This window comes from Notamacropus eugenii, chromosome 5 (assembly GCF_028372415.1).
Source record: "Notamacropus eugenii isolate mMacEug1 chromosome 5, mMacEug1.pri_v2, whole genome shotgun sequence".
NCBI lineage: Eukaryota > Metazoa > Chordata > Mammalia > Diprotodontia > Macropodidae > Notamacropus > Notamacropus eugenii.
The window spans coordinates 244,911,274-244,932,233 of NC_092876.1; the positions used below are offsets into that span (position 1 = coordinate 244,911,274).

The following is a 20,960-nucleotide window of genomic DNA, read 5'->3' on the forward strand; positions in this document are numbered from 1 at the left end:
GCAGTTTGCAATTAAGAGTTTGCTCTCCAACTGTGCACTATCTTATGAATTTGTACAATAGGCTGAGCTGCATTTTAGCAAATGTCATAATATGTCTTAAGATACACAAAACACAAGTTATATGGTAATTATTATAAAGGCCTGATTCCTGGATCAAGAAAGCATTCAAAATAATGCATATATAGATAGGGAAAAAAATTAGGTAGACAGCTAACTATATGTATTAGTTTACATGTCTCTTGGACAATGATCTATATAACTATTAAACCACAGAAGGCCTCTCTAGGCTCTTTATAGAAAAATGATAAGATTTGTAAGGCAGGTCATGGACCTCCAGTCTACATCAGACAAAAAAGATTATTTTCTCCAGGCTAGTGTGTTAGACTAATTTTTAATGTTTCAACTGGTACTTTCATTTCTAGATTTGCTAATATTTTGTTAGCAATGTTCATATGCAGTCTTCAAACAAATTACAAAAGGGCAGAATGACATGTGATGATGGGCATGTATATCACTTAACCTCAGTGCCCCAGGCAGTTGTCTAAGATTATAAATTACTGGTAAATTGTGAGTAAGATGGTCATGGTGTGGTTTCCACCTTGGGGGTTATCTACACCAATGAAATCACAGTTAATAATACCACTTTGTTTCTTTATATTTCTTGACCTTTGATCTTTGAGGGATAATGTCCTTTTTACATTAATAGAGAAGTATGTTGTGTATTTTTATGTGAAATTTTAAAATTTTCTTTTTAGTTGAAGAAATAAAAGATTTTTTAAAAAATAGATTTGCTGTAAACTAAATCTTTATAATTAAAAAAGAAAATTCCTTGTGGGAATAAAACTGACCTTTTTTGTACATTGCTGACCAGAAAGAAATACTACTATTGATTTCTAAATGTTTAACTCACAACCAGGAAGTATCAGAATCTATTTGCTGAACTTTAAAAAAAATCCATGGCAATTATTTTCAGATATTCTGAGATATAATAATCCTGAGATACTGCTATAACAAGTTTTTAAAAAGTTATTTTCACTGGAGTAAGAAGGTTTCTTAATTTTATTTTAAAGCATTTTTATTAAAAGATTGTAGTAGTGCTATCTTCTCCCTGTGATAAAGTGAATGTTGATTATCAGTAAGATGTGGTTTCTTATACAAATAAAAATGCTAGAGAAATCAAATACAGTGGAGTTTTTATTTTCATAATAGTTGGTGTTGATAAAAGTTTTATCCATGCTATCTGACCAAAAGCTTAGTTTAGCAGTTTTTATGGAAAGTTTTTAGGTGCCCTTATTAAGATATCTTTTGTTTACTTGATTTTTTTTTTACATGAGACTCATTCTGTTCTTGTAGCTTGTTAGTTATGTCAAAAAAATTAGATATGACATTTATTTCATTTCCCCAAGGGGTACCCATCCTGGTAAATTTGTCAAAAGGTTAATGGTTTGGAGTACATTGTATGTTAAATCTTAGTCTCAGTCAAGGAATAAGTTGTATATTAAATTTAGGCATTCATTCCCCTTTCCTTCACCTCTTTACAAAATATTCCTTTCACACTCTCTTCTGCTACTTCTCAATTCTTCTCATCGTTGAGGAGGTGTCAGTAACTGCATGATAGAAGAGGACACATTATGCATTGTGGACCTACGCTTAATTCTCTTTTGATTTTTATCCAGTTAACTGTTATGAGTTGTAAAATAATAACATTTTTGGTTGTTTAAAGATAAACTTCATGGTAAAAAAATTCCCAAATTATTGATGGAAAAAAGTTCTAGATGTAGTTATGATAATTCATTCTGAAACTCAAACAGGCAACTAGGTTTTTCAGGGGATAAACATTGGACCTTGGAGACAGGAAGATCTGGATTTGAATCCTGAGACATAAACTATATGACTGTAGGCAAGTTACTAAATCCCACCAAAAGTTAGAGCTGAGTACATTCACAATATGAATTCTTACTGAGCTTTTGGATAGTAGAAACTCTGTCTAAGATAAGTAAATACCGAATATGTACAGGAAAAGAGTCAAAAGCTATAAGTATTATCCAAAAAATGAGAAACTGATAAGAAGAGTGTGGGACATGATGGGTTATTCCCTAGGGGTTTTTTGGTATTCCTTTGGCTGAGAAGTGGCACAGTGGATGATATACTGCACATGCAGTCAGAAAGTCCTGAGTTTGAATCCTATCTTAAGCAACACTTTTAGGTCAACCCTAGGCAAGTCAGTTAACTTCTTTCCAATTCATTTTCACTCCCTTCTAGCAAATAAGGATTACAGTAGAACCTGCCTCACAAAATTGCTATGAGTTTCAAATGAGATAAAACATTTAAAGAAACATTTTGTGAACCTTAAAGTGTATGTGTGTGTGTATAATATTTACCTATATATCTGTGTAAATATATACACACATATGTATTATACATACACACATATGTACATATACACACAAAGTTCTACTTACACACACAATTTAGTATTGGGCTACCCTGTCGTGCAGAGCCATAGAGTCAGAAAGGATTGAGTACAGATTTGACCTCAGACATTTCTAGCTGGGAGACCCTGGGCAAGTCATTTAAACTGTGTTTTCCTCGGTTTGGGGGGCAATAAAAGCTTCTAATGTCCAGGGTTGTGAGGATCAAAGAAATGGTCATTGTAAAGCTCTTAACAGAGTGCCTAGCACATAGTGGTGCTATATAAATATTAACTATCATCATCAACAAATATATATTTTTTAAAATATATAATTTATTTATTTTTCAATTCTCAACATTCACTTACACAAGAATTTGAATTCAAAATTTTCTCCTCATCTCACCCCTACCCCAGGACAGCATGCACCCCATCCACCCCTTCCTCCCTTCTATTACCCACCCTTCTTCCATCCTCCTTCCCCTCTGTTTTCCTGTAGGGCAGAATAGATTTCTATACTCCATTGCCTGTGTATCTTAATTTCCAGTTGCATGCTAAAACAATTTTTAACGTTCATTCTAAAAGCTTTGAGTTCTATATTCTCTCCCTCCCTCCCCCACCCACCCACCCTCATTGAGAAAACAAGCAATTCAGTATAGGTCATACATGTGTAACAATGCAAAGCACTTCGTTAATATTTATGTTGTAAAAGACTAACAACATTTCCCTCTGTCCTATTCTGCCCTTCATTTATTCCATTCTCTCCCTTGACATGTCCTCCCACAATAGTGTTTGCTTCTGATTATCCCTTTCCCCAATTTGCTGTCCCTTCTGTTATCTTCCCTCTCCTATCCTCTTCTCCCTTGCCTTCCTGCAGGGTAAAATAGATTTCCATATCCAGTTGAGTGTGTTATTCGTTCCTTAAGCCAAATGCCATGAGAATAAGGCTCAATTATTTCCTTTCATCTTCCCCCTCTTTCCCTCTATTGTAAAAGCTGTTTCTTGCCTCTTTTATGTGAGATGATTTGCTACCTCTCCCTTTCTTTTACTCCTAGTACATTCCATTCTGCAGTAAATTTTATTTTTTTTAGGTATTCTCCCTTCATATTCAGCTCACCCTGTGCCCTGTGTGTGTGTGTATAGATATGGGAGTTGTATATATACATATATACACACATGCACCGATGAGCATATACATACCTACACATATATAATACATACCCATACACACCTACATATACATATATATACATATATATATATGTATATTCCCTCTAATACCATAATACTGAAAAGGGTCTTATGAGTTACAAATACCATATTTCCATGTAGGTATGTAAACAGATAAACTTTAATGAGTTCCTTAAGGCTTTTCTTTTTTGTTCACCTTTTCATGCTTCTCTTGATTCTTGTGTTTGAAAGTCATATTTTCTATTCAGCTCAGGTCTTTTCAGCAAGAATGTTTGGAAGTCCTCTGTTTCATTGAAATGCCATTTTTTCCCCTGAAGTATTGTACTCAGTTTTGCTGGGTAGGTGATTCTTGGTTTTAATCCTATGTCCTTTGACCTCTGGAACATTATATTCTAAGCCCTTCAATCCCTTAGAAGCTGCTAAATCCTGTGTTATCCTGATTATGTGTCTACCATACTTGAATTGTTTCTTTCTGGCTGCTTATAATATTTTCTTCTTAACTTTGGAACTCAGGAATTTGGCTACAATATTCCTAGGAGTTTTCCTTTTGGGATCTCTTCTAGGAGTTGATCAGTGAATTCTTTCCATTTCTATTTAACCCTCTGGGTCTAGAATATCCGGGCAGTTTTCCTTGATAATTTCTTGGAAGATGATGTCTAGGCTTTTTTTTTTGATCTTGGTTTTCAGGTAGACCAATAATTTTTAAATTATTTCTCCTGGATTCCTTTTCCAGATCAGTTGTTTTTTCCAGTGAGATATTTCACATTGTCTTCTATTTTTTTCATTCTTTTGGTTTTGTTTTGTAATTTCTTGGTTTCTCATAAAGTCATTAGCTTCCATCTGCTCCATTAAAATTTTTAAAGAACTATTTTCTTCAGTGAGCTTTAGAATTTCCTTTTCTATTTGGCAAATTCTGCTTTTTAAAGCATTCTTCTTCTCTGGTTTTTGGACCTCTTTTGCCATTTGGGTTAGTCCATTTTTAAAGGTGTTATTTTCTTCAGCATTGTTTTGGGTCTCCTTTAGCAGGCTGTTGACACGCTTTTCATGATTGTCTTGCATCGCTCTCATTTCTCTTCCCAATTTTTCCTCCACCTTCCTTGATTTTCAAAATCTTTTTTGAGCTCTTTCATGGCCTGAGATCATTGCATATTTTTTTTGGAGTTTTTGGATATGAAAGTCTTGACTTTGATGTCTTCCTCTGATGGTGTGCTTTGTTCTTCCTCATTTGAAAGTAACCTTTTATAGCCTTATTTTTTCCCCCCTTTTTGGGCATTTTCCCAGCCAGTTACTTGACTTTTGAGTCCTTTGTCAAGTGGAGGGTATACTCTAGGGACCTGTAAGTCCTCAATTCCTCCAGGGTAGCACAATCAAGGGAGAGGAGTTTACTCTTCCTCTGGCATGTAGTCTGACCTGTGAGCAACCACAAGCACTCTTTTCTGCCCTGGAACTGTGATTAGGATTTCTTCTCCACAGCCACCACCAGCTTTACCAGGCCAGTGCTCGCCTCACCCCAGGACTGCCACTCAGGACTGAGACTCACATTAGCTACTCGATTTCTCCAGGGTCTTTAGACCAGGGCTCCAAAAGTGGATGCTGCTGCCGTGGCTGGGCCAGACTGAGCTCCCCTCTCAAGCAGGTGAAAGAGCTTTCTTACTGACCTTTGAAGGTGTCTTCATTGTTTGTGGGTTGAGAAATCTGGAAACTGCAGCTGCTACCTGTGATTCCGTGCCCTGAGGCCTGCTCCTGTCCTGTCTGTGCTGCATGGCCAAGGCTAGGCTGCACTTTCCTCTGAGCCGGGTACGATAGACCCTTCCTGTCAGTCTCACAGGCTATCTTAGACTGAAAATCTGTTTCACTCTGTCAGTGTGTGGCTTCTGCGACTTCAGAATTTGTTCATTTTTTGCAGGTATTTTATGGGCTATGGGGGGAGAGCTAGAGCAGATCTGCCCTTCTCTTCCACCCCCCAACAAATATATTTCTTAAATGAACTATCCTTTTAAATATAATTGTTACAATATTATAAAACAAAACCTGGGTTAGGAAATTAGCCTGGTTATATAAAATTTCTTTGATGCTAAGGACTCTGGTTTTTATCTTTGTATCCCCAATGCTTAGAACAGTGCCTTGAGCAGAGTAAATAATTGCTAAATGTTTGTTGATTGAATTAAATGTTTTAATTGAATTTAATTTTTTTTTTTGCTACTTCATCATTGTCAGATGTTGAAAATATATTATTAACATGCATGAAAACCACTTTGAATAGAGAGTACTTACTCACTAGATTTATTTTAATCAGTGCTCTTGTCTTCTGGGTCACTGAAGGGTTTCTGTACAGTTTGGCAAAGACAAAATCATGTAGCCTGACTTAATTGTGACTGATTCATAGTACTGAAAAATCTTTTGTTTCAGTTAGTTGTTTCATTAATCAAATTGAATCTTATCCACCTGTTTAGGGAAAGGTAGTTGATGTAACCCCATCTATAAAACAAAATGAATGTAGTGCTTAAACGATAAAATAACCATTAGTATAAATAATTCCCAAATTGAATTGCTATGTAGAAATTTAGGTCACGGTGTAATACTAATTAGTTAGAATCTTTGTTAAGAATTTAATTAAAGCACTTCAGAGCCTGTGTGGGTTTTAACTTTTTTTGTTTATCCAACTGTTTTAGTTCTTAAATACATTTCTTCTTAGAAACTGACAGGCTACTAAGGTGTCCTTTCCCACTGCTGTCAGCTGTCATTTCTAGTTGTTGAACTTCCTGTGTTGACATTCCTTATTTTACACATATTTTTGTCTGGGTAAGGACTTGAGTGTAGTTTCACCTTTTCTAACCCCCGCAGGTAGGGAGTATGGGAGCAGCAGCAGAGAGATTCTAGCTAGGATCAAAGCAGTAAGTAATCTGGACATGTTTTTGTTGGGTGTAAATTTTAAAAGAACCATTGCTTCAAAGGTGGTGGTAGAGGAGGGTTTGGAAATGGCAGTGAAGAGGACAACAAGGAAACAGTCTGTGGTAGCATACTTGAAATTGCCAAATATGACTTCAGTGTACTTAGGTCCAAATCCCAGTCCTAATACTTACTGTCTCTGTGATCTTGGGCAATTACTCCAACTCTCTGCATCCCAACTGGACTGGATGACTTCTGAAGTCTCTTCCAGTTCTAGATGTATGCTCTTATACACTATATACTCTCCATATCAATATATACTCTATCCTTCCTAGCACTCTATTAATAGACATAAAAAAAAACAAACCTGGCATTGGCCAGGGGAACAAGGAATGGCAGCTTTCATTGAGTACTAGAAAATGATGATTCTTGTAACTTTACCTGACATAAAAATGTCTAATTTATACATGTTCCTTAGGATCTACTGCATTCTTTTCTTGTCTTCAGTGGCTTTGGTTACTTTTTTTTTTATCTGAGTTCCTTTCCTCTATCCATCACCATAGCCGGAGTAATTGTTGAATTACCTATTTGGAGGTGGAAGGGACCTCAGAGGACAGTTATCTATCTAGTCCCATCCTCTCATTTTATAGATGAGGAAACTAAGACCCCGAATGGTTTAAGTGACTTTTCTAAGTTTACACACTACTAAGTAGAATCACTCTAAGCATACACAGCATTGTCAAGACATGATGAACTTTGGGTCCTCTGCTACTTCCTTTTCTATGGCAGTGTTTCTGTTCATTTTCTCTCTCTCTCTCTCTGTCTCTGTCTCTGTCTCTGTCTTTCTCTCCCCCCTCCCCCCTCCTCCCTCCTCCACCACTCCACTTGGCTTTCGCTTAGCTGCTTGGTAAGCTGCTCTATAGTAATTTCTTAGAGTTAGAAGATAACCTGTAGTCTGTCCCCTCATTTTCTGTACCAAGAAATTCAGGCCCCTAAAAGCAAGGGCATGCCCAACTTAATGGAACCCAGGTCTTCTGATTTCCAATCTCTACCATACTATTTCATTTCCTTCATTATGAAGGGCAGTACTTCTGACTCTTCTAAAAGATCAAAAGAATCTCCTCATTCCCTCTTGGGGGCCAGTTTTTATGTTTTTAAGTCCTTCTTCTTTTGCATTTCTCCATTCCTGCTGCCTTCCTTCTTTCATTTCACATTTGAGTTAAATATATATCCCTTTGACCCAATTCTATCACCATATTCACGGTCTGGGAACAGACTGTTTAGCCTGAGTGCATTGTGGTCTTTTCAAAAATCACTATTGCATAGGAAGTGCATTTATTTATTTCCAATCAAATAGAGTCCTATAGACTGTCTCAGTAATCTAACCATTTATTGCTTTTGTGTGGAAATGAATTCTGAAATTCAGGCACTTATAAATGAACTTTTGTAATACAATTAATTTTTCATTGGAATCTGACAGCATGTATTTCAAAAACTATGACTTCCTGCTTTAGTTTAGAAACATTTATTTGTACTAAAATGTACAATTTTTTTTTCAATCCGCATCAACAATTTTTTTCAACACCTGTATGTAAGGCAGTTTTCTGGGTGCTGGTAATACAGAAATAAAAACCAAACAGCTCCTTTTCTCAAGGGGCTTTACATTCAACTAGGAGAATATAGTGTATGCAAGTAATAAAATTCAAAGGTATCAGAAAGTAAATTTCACAGGGAGAGGGCTAATAAGGCAGGGAGGAGATCAGGAAATAAAGGTCTCAAGTGAAAGCACCTGGCTTTGAAGACGAGATGAGGAAGGAGTGTGTTCCAGAGGTGGTGAGATAAGACATTCAGAGCAAGCATTTAAGTGCCTACTATGTGCCAGGCACTGTGCTAAGCACTGAGGATACCAGACAGGGTAAGACACAGCCCCTGCTTGAGAAGGTCACAGTCAAATGAGGGAGACACTATGCAGATAACTGTGTGTGTACAAACTATGGGCAGAATGAATAGAAAATAACCAACCAAAGGAAGACACTCTAGGTTTTAGAGGGATTGCTCATGGCTTTCTGTTAAAGGTAGAATTTTAGCTGGTACTTGAAAGAAACCAGCATGATGAAGGTCATAACTAGAGTTTAGAGGCTGAGTGGAGAGAAGAGATGGGATGGGAGAGAAAATATGGAGGCAGAATGATCAAAAAGGGACATCTGATTGGATTTAGAGGTCCAGAAAGAGAAAATGCATGACTCCGAGCTTGTGAACCAACAAGCCTAGAAGGATAAAAGAAAACAGAAATGATGATGATTGGAAGAGGGGATGGGGGCTGTAACAAGTGACTAGAATTCAAAATAGATGTTAGGGAGACTATATTGATTTCTGAATTTTCTGCATAAAGATAATAATGGAAACCTTGGATTCAAAAAAGGATAGAGTGTAGAAAGGACTTAATTCAGAACTTTGGGAGGCTAACCATCCTTAGTGGGTGGGAGGGGTATAATGAATAACCAGGTAAAGAAGATTGAATAGTGGTCAATCCTGGGCTGTTAGGGAAGAGAAAAATCATTTTTATCACTATGTTGTACTAATCTTTAAAATTAGAATTTAATTAAGGTATTTAAAATCTAAGAATCTAGTCAATATAAGACATCACTTTATTCCCTGTATTAGTAAGCTTTTACTATTCATGTAGAGTAAAACTAATGTTATAGTGAAGTCTTTGTGTTTGTGAAACATTATCTATATAAGGGAAGATTGGAATATTCACTGACTTTTTTATTAGTTGGAAAAATAGGGGGAAAAAAAGGGAAAAATCCATCATTATATGAGAGAATTAGTTGATTTAAAGATTTTATATCTTAACATTAATTCTTCTGCCAAAACCTTTTAATTTTTTCAATTAGCAAGCATTCTCATTTTCTCTTTTTTCCATTCCTCATCCCCAATTAAACAAAAACAAAAGGAAAGGAAAACCTTTGCAATAAGATATTCAGTCAGACAACAGATTATTCTTCTAGGCCTACCAGATCTCAAATTGAGCAGCAATTATCAAATACCACTTGATACTGGCTAAGGAACGGTGGTAGACCGGTGGAATAGGTTAGATACTCAAGACACAATAGTCAATGAATATAGCAATCTACTGTTTGATAAACCCAAGGACCCCAGCTTCTAGGATAAGAACTCACTGTTTGACAAAAACTGCTGGGAAAACTGGATAACAGTGTTGGAAACTGGACATAGACCAGTGTCTGACCAGTCCACAAGAATGAAATCCAAATGGGTACATGATCTATGCATAAAGACTGATACTATGAACAAATTAGTGGAGCAAGGAATAGTGTATTTGTCAGATTTATGGAGAATGGAGAAATTTTTGACTAAACAAGAGGTAGAAAACATGAAGTATAAAGTGGATAATTTCGGTTACATTACATTGGGAAGTTTTTGCACAAAGCAACCCAGTGCAACCAAGATTAGGATGGAAACGGAAAACTGGGAAAAAATTTTTGCAACTAGTGTCTATGTTAAAGGCCTAATTTCTAAAATATATAGAGAACTGAGTCAAATGTACAAGAATACAAATCATTCCCCAGTTGATAATTAGTCAAAGAATATGAACAGGCAGTTTTCAGAGGAAGAAATTAAAGATATCTATAGTCATGAAAAAATGCTCAAAATCACTATTGATTAGAGAGATGCGAATCAAAACAACTCTGAGATACCACACCACACCTGTCAGATTGGCTAACATGACAAAACAGGAAGATGATAAATGTTGGAGAAGGTGTGGGAGAGTTGGAACACTAATTCATTGTTGGTGGAGCTGTGAGCTGATCCAACCATTCTGGAGAGCAATTTGGAACCATGTCCAAAGGCCTACAAAAATGTACATACCCTTTGATCCAGCAATATCGCTTCAGGGACTGTATCCCAAAGAGATCATAAAAATGGGAAAGGGTCCCATATGTACAAAAATATTTATAGCAGCATTCTTTGTGGTGGCCAAAAACTGGAAATCAAGGGGATACTCATCAATTGGGGAAAGGCTGAACAAGTTGTAGTATGTAAATGTAAGGGAATGCTATTGGGCTATAAGAAATGACAAACAGGAAGACTTCAGAGAGGCCTGGAAGGACCTATATGAACTGATGCCGAGTGAAAGGAGCAGAACCAGGAGAACCTTGAACACAGCAACAACCACAGTGTGTAAGGAATTTTTCTGGTAGTCCTTCATAGCAATGCAAGGACCTAAAAATTCCTACTGGACTTTTGAGGCAAAATGCCTTCCACATCCAGAAAAAGAACCATGGAAGTGGATCACAGAATGAAGCAGACCATTTTCTCTTGTGTTATGTTTTGTTTTATGGTTTCTCCCATTCATTTTAATTGATTTCTTCAACATGACTAGGATGAATGTATGTGTAGAAGCTATATAAGATTGCACGCTGTCTCAGGGAGGGAGGGGGAAAAGAGGGGGGCAGAAAGGGGAAAAGAATCTAAGATATATGGAGGTGATTATAGAACGCTGAAAACAAAATAATTATTAAAAAAGATTATTCATTAGCTGTGTTCAAAAACACATTTCTCATTCTAAATTGAGTCCTATTACCTCCTTTTCAGGATATCTTTGGTCCTCTGGAATTGTGGCCTATATTGATCAGAGTTTTCAAAGTTTTGGTTTTGGGGTTTTTTTTTTAAATATAATGTTGTTACTGTACATCAGTGGTTCTCTTGGTTCTAATCACTGTTCACATCAGTTCATGTAGGTCATTCCAGATCCATTTCATCAAAACCATTTACTTCATCATTTCTTATGGCACAGTGCTATTTTATTACATTCATATAACAATATTTTTAACTATTTCCTAATAAATGGTCACCTCCATTATGTCCAGTTGTTTTGATAATACAAAGGAGCTGATATATTTTCATACCTATCTCTTTGATATTTTTGGAGTATATAGGTAGTAGTGGATTGCTGGGTAAATGGATATACAGTTTAGTGGTGTTGGGCATAGTTCCAAAATGCTTTTCAGAGTGACTAGACCAGTTCAAAATACCACAAATAGTACATTAGTATATCTACCTACCCAATTTTTATGAGTTTATTTTTCATGAGGAGAAAAACAAAACAGTCTCTGGATAACCTTGACATTTGGCTGAACACACCAAAAAAGATGGTAAGATAGGAAGTCAGGAGGGAGAAAAATCAATTGTCTTCATTGGAAGAATTAATAATGATGATAGCTGATTTTTACATAACGTGGCAATTTAAAGAATATTTTGCAGCTATTATCTCGTTTGATGATCATCAGAACCTTATTGTGAGTTGTAAGTAAGAGAGCCACGGAAATGTTGTACCTTGCCCAAGATCTCACAACTAGTAAGTGATTTGGGATTTTAAATACAGGCCTTCACTTAGAAAAAGCTAGTCTTCCACTTCCTCACTGCTTCTTCCAATCAATTTAATGCTTAAAATTTCTTTGTGGTAGTTAGTATTAGAAGTGAATAGTGTTTATGATCCCTGGCAAAGAGTAATTACTCAATCGGTATTCAGGCAATGAGAAAATGGATTATGCTAAGACATTGGTAGCCCTGCTGTTAGCGTTTCAAGTAATGTCATTGTTCAACAGTAAGAGCAGCTGTTCACTGAAAATTTCCAAGTTCGTTACTGTTTTTGACACTTTATTTACCTGCCTGTTGTTTTTTTTATTATTAGTTACATCAGTAAAGAAGATATAAGTAGAACTGAAAAGACTGATAAGCATCATATTTGGCAGAGAGAAGGAAAGAAATGAAAGAATAATGATATTCCATTCACAGAATAACTTGATTTCAAACAAATAATGGAACTATAAAGGGGATGCTAATTAATGATTTTTTTCTCATTCATCTACCCTGCTGTTGGCATTAGGCCGTATTGATAGTTTTGTAAGCAAAGTTGAGTTCACAATTCCACCACTGTGATGTATAGGAGGGAGTGCTGGATTTCATGCATATGAGTTCAAATCCCAGCCTATTTGTTACAGATCAGACCCTGGGCATATCACTGTACATCTGTGGGTCTTAGTTCCTTCTTCTCTAAAAGGAGTGATTTGGACTAGAGACCCTTAGAGATCCTTGCAGTTAAAAAAAACAAAACAAACCTATAATTGTACGTCCTGAATTAGCATGGCTTGCTTTTTTATTGTCAGTGAAGAAAGAGTGTACTAAGTAAATTAATATTGCAGTCAAGCTTGAAGGAGGCGCATTTAATTGCCCAGGAGAGCAAATTATTTTTAAAACCTGTAGCGTGTGTGTGTGTGTGTGTGCGCATGTGTGCGTGCATGTGCGTGTGCGTGCGTGCGTGTGTGCGTGCATGCGTGTGTGTGCGCGCGCGCGTGTGTGTGTGTGTGTGTGTGTTCATTAAAGTAGTCCTGGCAGAATTTAGGCTTGTCAACAGCTTGCTATACTGTAGCAAGCCACTTTCCTTTTGGCAACCTTTACAATTCAAACATAACTGTGAACTCAAAAGTGAGCAAAAATGGCCACTGAACAGAAACTATAAAACTTACAGGCAGTATTTTGTGGGAAAGGTGAAACCACACTTAGGTCCTTCACCATACAGTTCTGTATCACCAATCAGTTTTGCAATACCAACATGCTAACAGTAGCACATGATTGTAGCTTGGGTGCACAGGGAATATACAGTAAGGCCGTGTGGTGTAATGAAAAGTTACAAGCTGAATTCAAATCCCATCTCTGACATTTACTTCTGTGTAATCTTAAGTAAGTCACTCAACCTACCTGGACCTTAGTTCCCTGACTTGTAAAATGAAGAGATTGAATTAATTGGCTTTTTTACCAACCCATCTTATGGTTCCTATGATTCAGTGAATTGCCATTGTAAAAATATAACTGGAGGAGACCAGGATTTTCAAGGGAGAAATCCCTAGATAGCTCAGAAGTCCTTGAGGGCATCATTCTGTTTACAGTACAACAACAGTAATTGTAATTTGTGTTCATAATGAAGACCCTTGGTCAAAAAAAACCCCAACTAATTTGTATTCAAAAGTGTGTGATCTTTTTCCTTCAAAATTTAAGTCATTTGATTTTTTAAAAAATCTTGAGCCTTAAATAGGTAAGTATCAGTTATCTGGGAAATTTACTTGTACAGAACACCCAACTTCTAATGATGCTAATTGACTAAGAAGTTGTCGTTAGTTAATATAGACATTAAATTAAAACAGAAAATATTTTTTAAGTATTTAAAATTCAAGCTGGCCTCTATCCAGTTACTCAAGATATGACTTGTAGTTAGCTGTGCCTCAAAATGTTCAACACCCTCCTTTCCTCATCTCGATATAGGTACTATCCCTCCCTTCCAAACCAGAGATATAATTTGCATCTTAAATTTTTATTAAAAATCAATCAGTATACAGACAATGATTTTAATACTGGTCTGATTTTTTTTTTTGGATATTTTGCCTTTGAGCCAGTAGTTATTAATGTGGTTTAATGTATCATTGTTGGTATCACCTATTTTTAATCAAGTAAGCACATTATAGTAAACTTATATGAACTTGGACATATTGCTTTACCTCTCTGAGCCTCAGTTTCCACATCTCTGGGAAAGATGGGGAAGTTGGACAATCTGATCTCCAAAATCCCTTTCAGCTCTTATGTGATCCATGATACCAAAATCCAGTACAACCTGCACATATAATGTGTCTGAGCACCCATGCTCAGAAAGTCAGAATAATGAGTAATTTAAAGATCACTGGGAAAATGTGGATGATACAATCGGTGATATCAGTTATATTAACCCCAGTATTCTTTTCAATCAGTATTCATCTATCAAGCATCATGAACAACATAAAAGTATGATTGCATTACAGTCATTTTGAATAGAAGGATGTTGAGAAACAGGGGCATCAGAGAATGCCAAATTTACTTCTTTTAGAGTAATCTAAACTTTTTTAGCCTTCCACAATGCCAGTTTGCCCTAAATGTGAGAGCACATTTAAAATATTGTTTACTGATATACTTTTTTTTCTCTTTCTTAATAGTGCTGGGCCTAAAGGAGATAACATTTATGAATGGAGATCAACTATACTTGGACCACCAGGTTCTGTATACGAAGGTGGTGTGTTTTTTCTGGATATCACATTTTCATCAGATTATCCATTTAAGCCACCAAAGGTAAGGAAGGGTCTTTTTAGTATTTGCCCATTCCTCTTAAAAAAAGAGGTATTTCAAAATATCATAGATGAAATAATTTGATTTATGTGAGTTTTATGTAATGATAGTTTAAGGGAGCAGTATAAAAACTGAGGATATCACTCAGGCAGCCAGCATTTATGAAGCTTAAAAATGGCTTGGAGGAATGAAGCAGACATGACTGACAGAAACATAGGAGTTGGCAAACCTCTCAGATCATGTATTTATTCCTTAGAACTGCGTTCTTCATTATTCATCCATTCAGCAAACCAGGACCAAATCATTCTGCCTGGTGCTGAGAAAGATACAAAGATAAATGGGTCCCTGCCTTCAAAAATATTATAATCTAGTAGAGAGACCAAATAATGAGAAAACTCAGAACAAATACATACATGGAGTCATAAGCATGTTTTCTATCTTACTTAAGCAAAAGATTGTCATAGGGAAAAACTGCCACACTACCTCATTGTCTGTGAAATCAGTTTCCACCTGAATTTTAGGGGTTGAGTAGACAAAGGGTAGGGAAGATGGCTTTGAACCATTTTCATGTAGAAGGAAAAACATAATGAAGTTTAGTTAACCAATGTACAGAGCTCTCTCACTTTCAGACTAAGAACAGGCAAGCCAGAGGCCAAAAGTTTTAGAGTGGTGCCTAAATAAATATGAACAGTCCCTGAGGCTTCAAAGAATGGAAAGGCTGGAGAATAGGAGGTTTCTTCCAGGTTTAAATCTATAATTTATAAGTTAACAACTCTAGGTGAAGAAGCCTAATTTAAAGTCAGTAACATTGTTAAGAGGTAATAGTATAAAGGCAGGTACCTCAACATTTATTTCTTTTAAATATTTATTCCTTATCATGATTCTGTCCTATTTAATATCTATAGCGAGAGTACGTACTCCTCATTATTTTTCAAATACAGTTTATTTTTGCCTGTGATTAGGTTAGTGTAGAGGGAGAAATGATCTCTGCTATCTAAAAATACAATTAACACCACTGAGAACTGCTCACAAAGTTCCTGGGATCCTAACAAATCCCTATCACAGTGTGCCTGGAAGATTCAACCTTATAGAATAAACATAGTCTCACATGAGTAAAATCTTTAATTGGCTGAAAACCCTTAAAATGGTAACTGCTTTCGTTTGTCTGCCCATTAGCCTTCAAAAGTACCACAATATAAATGTATTAAACTGTATAAAATAAGCCAGATCTTAAGGAAATAAGCCTGTGAGTGTACTGGATTATTGACATTTATTTTTACATGCTCAGTTTCTTCAAGTAGAAATTGAGTTATTGATGTTGAAAGGTCAATAAACAATTTCTTGCTGAACAAAATCGTACAAGTAAGAAAGAAAAATACTTTTCAGAAAGAAATGATTTCCTGCATTCAGAGTTTGAAAAATGCTTTGTATTTCATCCCCCTTAGGGTTCTCCTTCCCTCCCCCCAAAATTATGGTGCCAAATCAAGGAACAAAGGGGAGCAGTGTGGTACAGCAGATATCAGCCTTTCTGGGCTTCACTTTCCTCATCTGTAACATGAGGAGGTTGGACAAGATGGTCTCTGAGGACCTTCCCATTTCCTCTCACCCTTTGTGAATTTTATGTATCATCACTAATTACCACTTTTTATTACTTGTTATTATTATTTTTGGTTTTTTAAAGAATAGTTTTTTTTTCCACACACTTTTACTAAGTCATTGTAATCCCTTTATTAATTCCTCGTTATTTTAAGTGAGGGTGTCTGACAGTTTGATGTGGCTGATGAAAACTTAATGTAATTCTTGTTTCTCTCTTGTTCTCTTATATATTAGATAGCATCATTTTTCTCCATTAATAAGTTTGAAAACATATCTAAGTTCAAGCAAGATATTGGAATTTCCTCAAAAATAATGTAAATATCGTTCTCTTTTACCACTCAGGAACACTTGTTGTTCAGTGGTTCAGGCATGTCGGACTCTTCATCATCCTGTGCACCGTATTGTCCATTGGTTTTCTTGTTAAAGTTACTGGAGGGACTTGCTTTTTCTGTCTCCAGTGGATTAAAGCAAACAGCTACCTTTATCTGAGGCCAGATTTGAACTCGACTTTTCCTTACTCCAGGCCCAGTGTTTTATTCATTGAGCCATCTTGCTGCCTCAGGAACACCAGTTAATAGTTACTAATTGATTATTGGTTGCTGGAAGGACTCTGATAAATTACTAAATGTGTGCTATATTAAAGCCTTGCTTAAACCAAGATTAATGATTCTTTCCTTTTACATCATTGTTTGTAGTCCATTTTTAATACTCTGCACATGAATAATCCATATTCTCACCGGTCTACCTCTTACCTGTCCTACTATGCTTTCTTGTGGCTTGCCTCTTCTCATACCCTCACTTTCAAAGGATGCTTCTTTATCTTATAGAGGCTGCCTTTGCCTCATTTTTGCAGCTGTATTTGCTCAGCACTGTCTTATCAGTCTAATACGAGAGGTAGCCATCTGAGAGAATACAGATGGGGAAATGAAAGTGGAGGAGTAGCTGAAGTGGCCATTTCTAGAGCCACTCCTCCAAACCCCACTGTATTGCTTTTTGATAAGTTTTTTGTTGTGACAAGAATTGACACAGTTGATGATACTTTTTGCTATTGGAAAACCTACCTGATAACAGATTTTTTTAGGTAAGACAGATTTTGTTAATTGAGGAAATTGTGTTGCCTTCTTTGGCACTCTCATTATGGTTTTTTAGTTCAGTATGAGGAAGTTTAAAAGGAAACGGTAAGGGATAGACACGTGGAGGTAAACAGAGCATCTTGGGTTTCTCCCATTTACCCTCCCAACTTTTTACATAAGCTCTTTCAACTCCCTGACTCTATTTAATCTTTCTCTGTCATTTCTTTCAAAGTGCTATCTACAAGGGGCTACTTAAATCAGTCATGTTGACCTAATTAACCAAATAAACCATATATTTCTACTATATTAGACCAATTGCTCTATATCAAAAAGGGGATCCCCAGGTGAATTTTCTGCTGCTTGGTATTTTATGATCTCTGTGATAACACCTTTCTTACTGCTGTTGATAAGCGAGACTTTGAGGTTTCTGTTATGAAGGATGAATTTTTATTCCATTTTCACTGTTGACTACCTTTAGGTTACTTTCCGTACCAGAATTTATCACTGCAACATCAACAGTCAGGGAGTCATCTGTCTGGATATCCTTAAAGACAACTGGAGCCCTGCTCTGACTATTTCAAAGGTTTTGCTGTCTATTTGTTCCCTCTTGACAGATTGCAACCCTGGTAAGCAAATCCTAAGCATAAAGTAATACATCCAAATCACTTCACTCTGTGTCTTTCCCCAGTCATCTCAAATGTGGAATGAAAATTAAGTAACTACTGATGAATAGGAGAAATAATGAGAAAACATTAGTATAAGTTTCATTTTTAGTTCAGTTGTTAGTTCTCCAGTATTTTTTTTTTTAAAAAGCAATTTCATCCTGAAGTGCTGCTCTTTCTCTTAATCTTTTGGTATTTGTTTTGCCCTGTCACTGTTCCCTTTTGAGAGGAATAAAGCAGGGTCTCTTTTCTATTGATCCCCATGCCCTTTAAGTCAGACACTTACAGATGAATGGAAGAGTTTTTCAGTTTCTTTCTTGGTAGAAGTAGTCAATTGTATATTAAGCTGAATCAGCACATAAAAATACTTACTGCTAGTGAGGGAATTGGACTAAAGAATTTCTAAGGTAATTAGAAATTACCCTTTGCAGCTCTGAAATCTCTAATTTGGTTATTTTGATATGGACTGCCAAACCATATTATGTCAGGACTTTCTGGATAACCCTAAAGTTTAAAATACGTAATATACATAAATGCACTTGACTGTCACACTTGATTTTTGGTTTTGTTTTTTTTTTTTTAAAGATAATTATATATCTATTGAGGTAATTTTTGTTTCAGCTGAGCTATTTTGCATTTGATTTTGTTGCATCATAATAATCAAAGATATTAACTAATGTGGTTGAAATTGATAACCTACTAAACCATAAGAGATACACAATGGCAAAAAATAAATGTTCATCTCAAACGATGGAAATGCCTGGTATTCTTTAATTGTAGGTGAATATAAAATCAATATAAAATATTTTTTAAATTTTGTTAGCATCATTGTTATTAATAATATATCTCAGCACTAATCTTACAAGAAATAGAAACAGGCCTGTTAGTGATACCTTCTCTTAGAAACTCCTTAATGAGCAAGACCATTTATTTATTCATTCATTTATTCATTTATTTATCTATTTATTCATTTACTTGTTTATTTATTTTGCAAATGGTGGGGTGGATTATGGGGAGTGATCGGCCAATCATGACAATTTCAACCATTCATTATTTTTTTTTTTTGACTTTGAAAAAAAATTCTCTTGCCATTCTGTCAGGTAACTGCTGGAAAAAACAGCCTTTTCGTTTCTGGGAGACTGGTATACTGGATCATTAAAGTCATTAAAGACTTAATAAAATATTTTCTAATTTTCTTCCCTTTTTACAGCTGATCCTCTGGTTGGGAGCATAGCCACTCAGTATTTGACCAACAGAGCAGAACATGACAGGATAGCCAGACAGTGGACCAAGAGATATGCAACATAAATGGCATCTTTTTTGCTCAGTGCGAAGAAGCAGGAGGCCTCTTTACACTGTGCAGCAAATCTTTATAGCCTTTACAATACGGACTTCTGTGTATATGTTATACTGATTCTACTCTCTGCTTTTATCCTTTGAAGACTGGGAGACTGCCCAAAAAGGTAAATGCTATCATGAGTAGAACTTTGTAGCTGTAGAATAGTTATGTTTAAAATGCCTACTTGCAAGTCTTGCTTCTTTGGGATATCAAAATGTATTTTGTGATGTACTAAGGATACTGTTCCTGAAGTCTACCAAATATTATAGTGCATTTTAGCCTAATTCATAATCTGTATGAAGTTATTAAAGTAGCTTGTTAGATGACTAGAAATTATGTCATTTGTATTAAACCCAGATCTATTTCCAATTATGTGGTACATGCTGTTGTGGAAAATGTTTTACCTTTTACCTTTGTCAGTTTGTAATGAAAGGATTTCCTTTTACCCTTTGTAGCTCAGAGAGCGAGCACCTAATGTATCATCTCGAACACAATAAACATGTTCCCGGAGGTGTAGTTTCCTTGTCTTAATGTTCTAAGTTAATCTTTGAAGGGATTTATAGATCAACAGTAGATGTATCTGGTATATTTATGGACAAGATAAAAATGCTGGGCACACTATTAAGTGCTAATTGTGGAACCTTAAATATTTAATTTTTATTAAACCTAATTGAAAGTATAAACTTGCTCCCCTGAGTTATAATGAGCTTAACCTGTAATTAATTACTGGAGAGTCTTTGGACCACCCTGGATCATATAAAAAGTCCTAATGCAGGGCTAAAAAAATGAGATATTTTAGATAACTCAGGTTACTCATAATATAAATTATATTATTTCAGAGCTGGAAGGGATGTTAAGGGATCATTTCATCCAGTGGTATCAAACTCCAAATAGAAAAGCAGACCACGAAACTATATATATGTATCTTTTGGGGCTGCATATTAACTTAGAAAACCACAAATTAACATTTTAGTAATTTTTTACAGTATTTTTATTTAATTTAGTTAAATTTTCCCAATTATTTTTTAATCTTGTTCAGGCCTCATTAGGGAGTATTGTGGGCTGCAATGAAGCTGCAGTGTGTGACAGATGACTCCAATCTAGTCCTTCATTTTATAGATGGGGAAACTGAGGTTCTAAGAGTTGAAATGACTTTCTTAGGCTGTAATATGTAGTTAGCCTAACTAACCTGTAGTTAGTTAGTGGCAGAGCCGGGATTAGAATTCAGTGCTTCATCAATGAAGGACGAACACACACAGAGCTGCTTGACCCTAACCCAGAGCTCTTTCCACTGTAACTTACTGCCTTTGGGATTTTTTGCTTCTGAGTTGATATCTATCAAATCAATAATATTAGATATTACTATATAATACGAATATCTCATATTTTCTTGTGAATAGGCCCTTTTTCAGATTTTTATTATGCTGCTGGACTTCAATTTTTATAGAATGTATTCATTCACATTATTAATATTAATTTCAGCAGAAATACTTCCTAGGACAAAGTTAAGCAAAAAAAAATTGGTTAGTTATTAAGGTGGAATGGATTTGTAGAATTAGTGTAGAAAAGCACATAATAGTATTGCTTTTTTTAAAAATTCATTTCAGTGTTTTTAAATATCACAC

General features: G+C 35.7%; 1 protein-coding gene across 8 annotated transcripts in view; it reads left to right on the forward strand.

The window, feature by feature from the left end:
• The window catches only part of UBE2E3 (ubiquitin conjugating enzyme E2 E3), a 102,891-nt gene extending 83,046 nt beyond the window's left edge, over positions 1–19,845 (forward strand). For all 8 annotated transcript variants that reach the window (XM_072612542.1, XM_072612547.1, XM_072612546.1 and 5 more), the window contains exons 4-6: positions 14,536–14,668; positions 17,813–17,960; positions 19,207–19,845. In XM_072612542.1, coding sequence (XP_072468643.1) covers positions 14,536–14,668; positions 17,813–17,960; positions 19,207–19,304 — 379 coding nt within the window. In that variant the 3' untranslated portion in view covers positions 19,305–19,845. The remainder of the gene's footprint in view (positions 1–14,535; positions 14,669–17,812; positions 17,961–19,206) is intronic.
• The last annotated feature ends 1,115 nt before the right edge of the window (positions 19,846–20,960 follow it).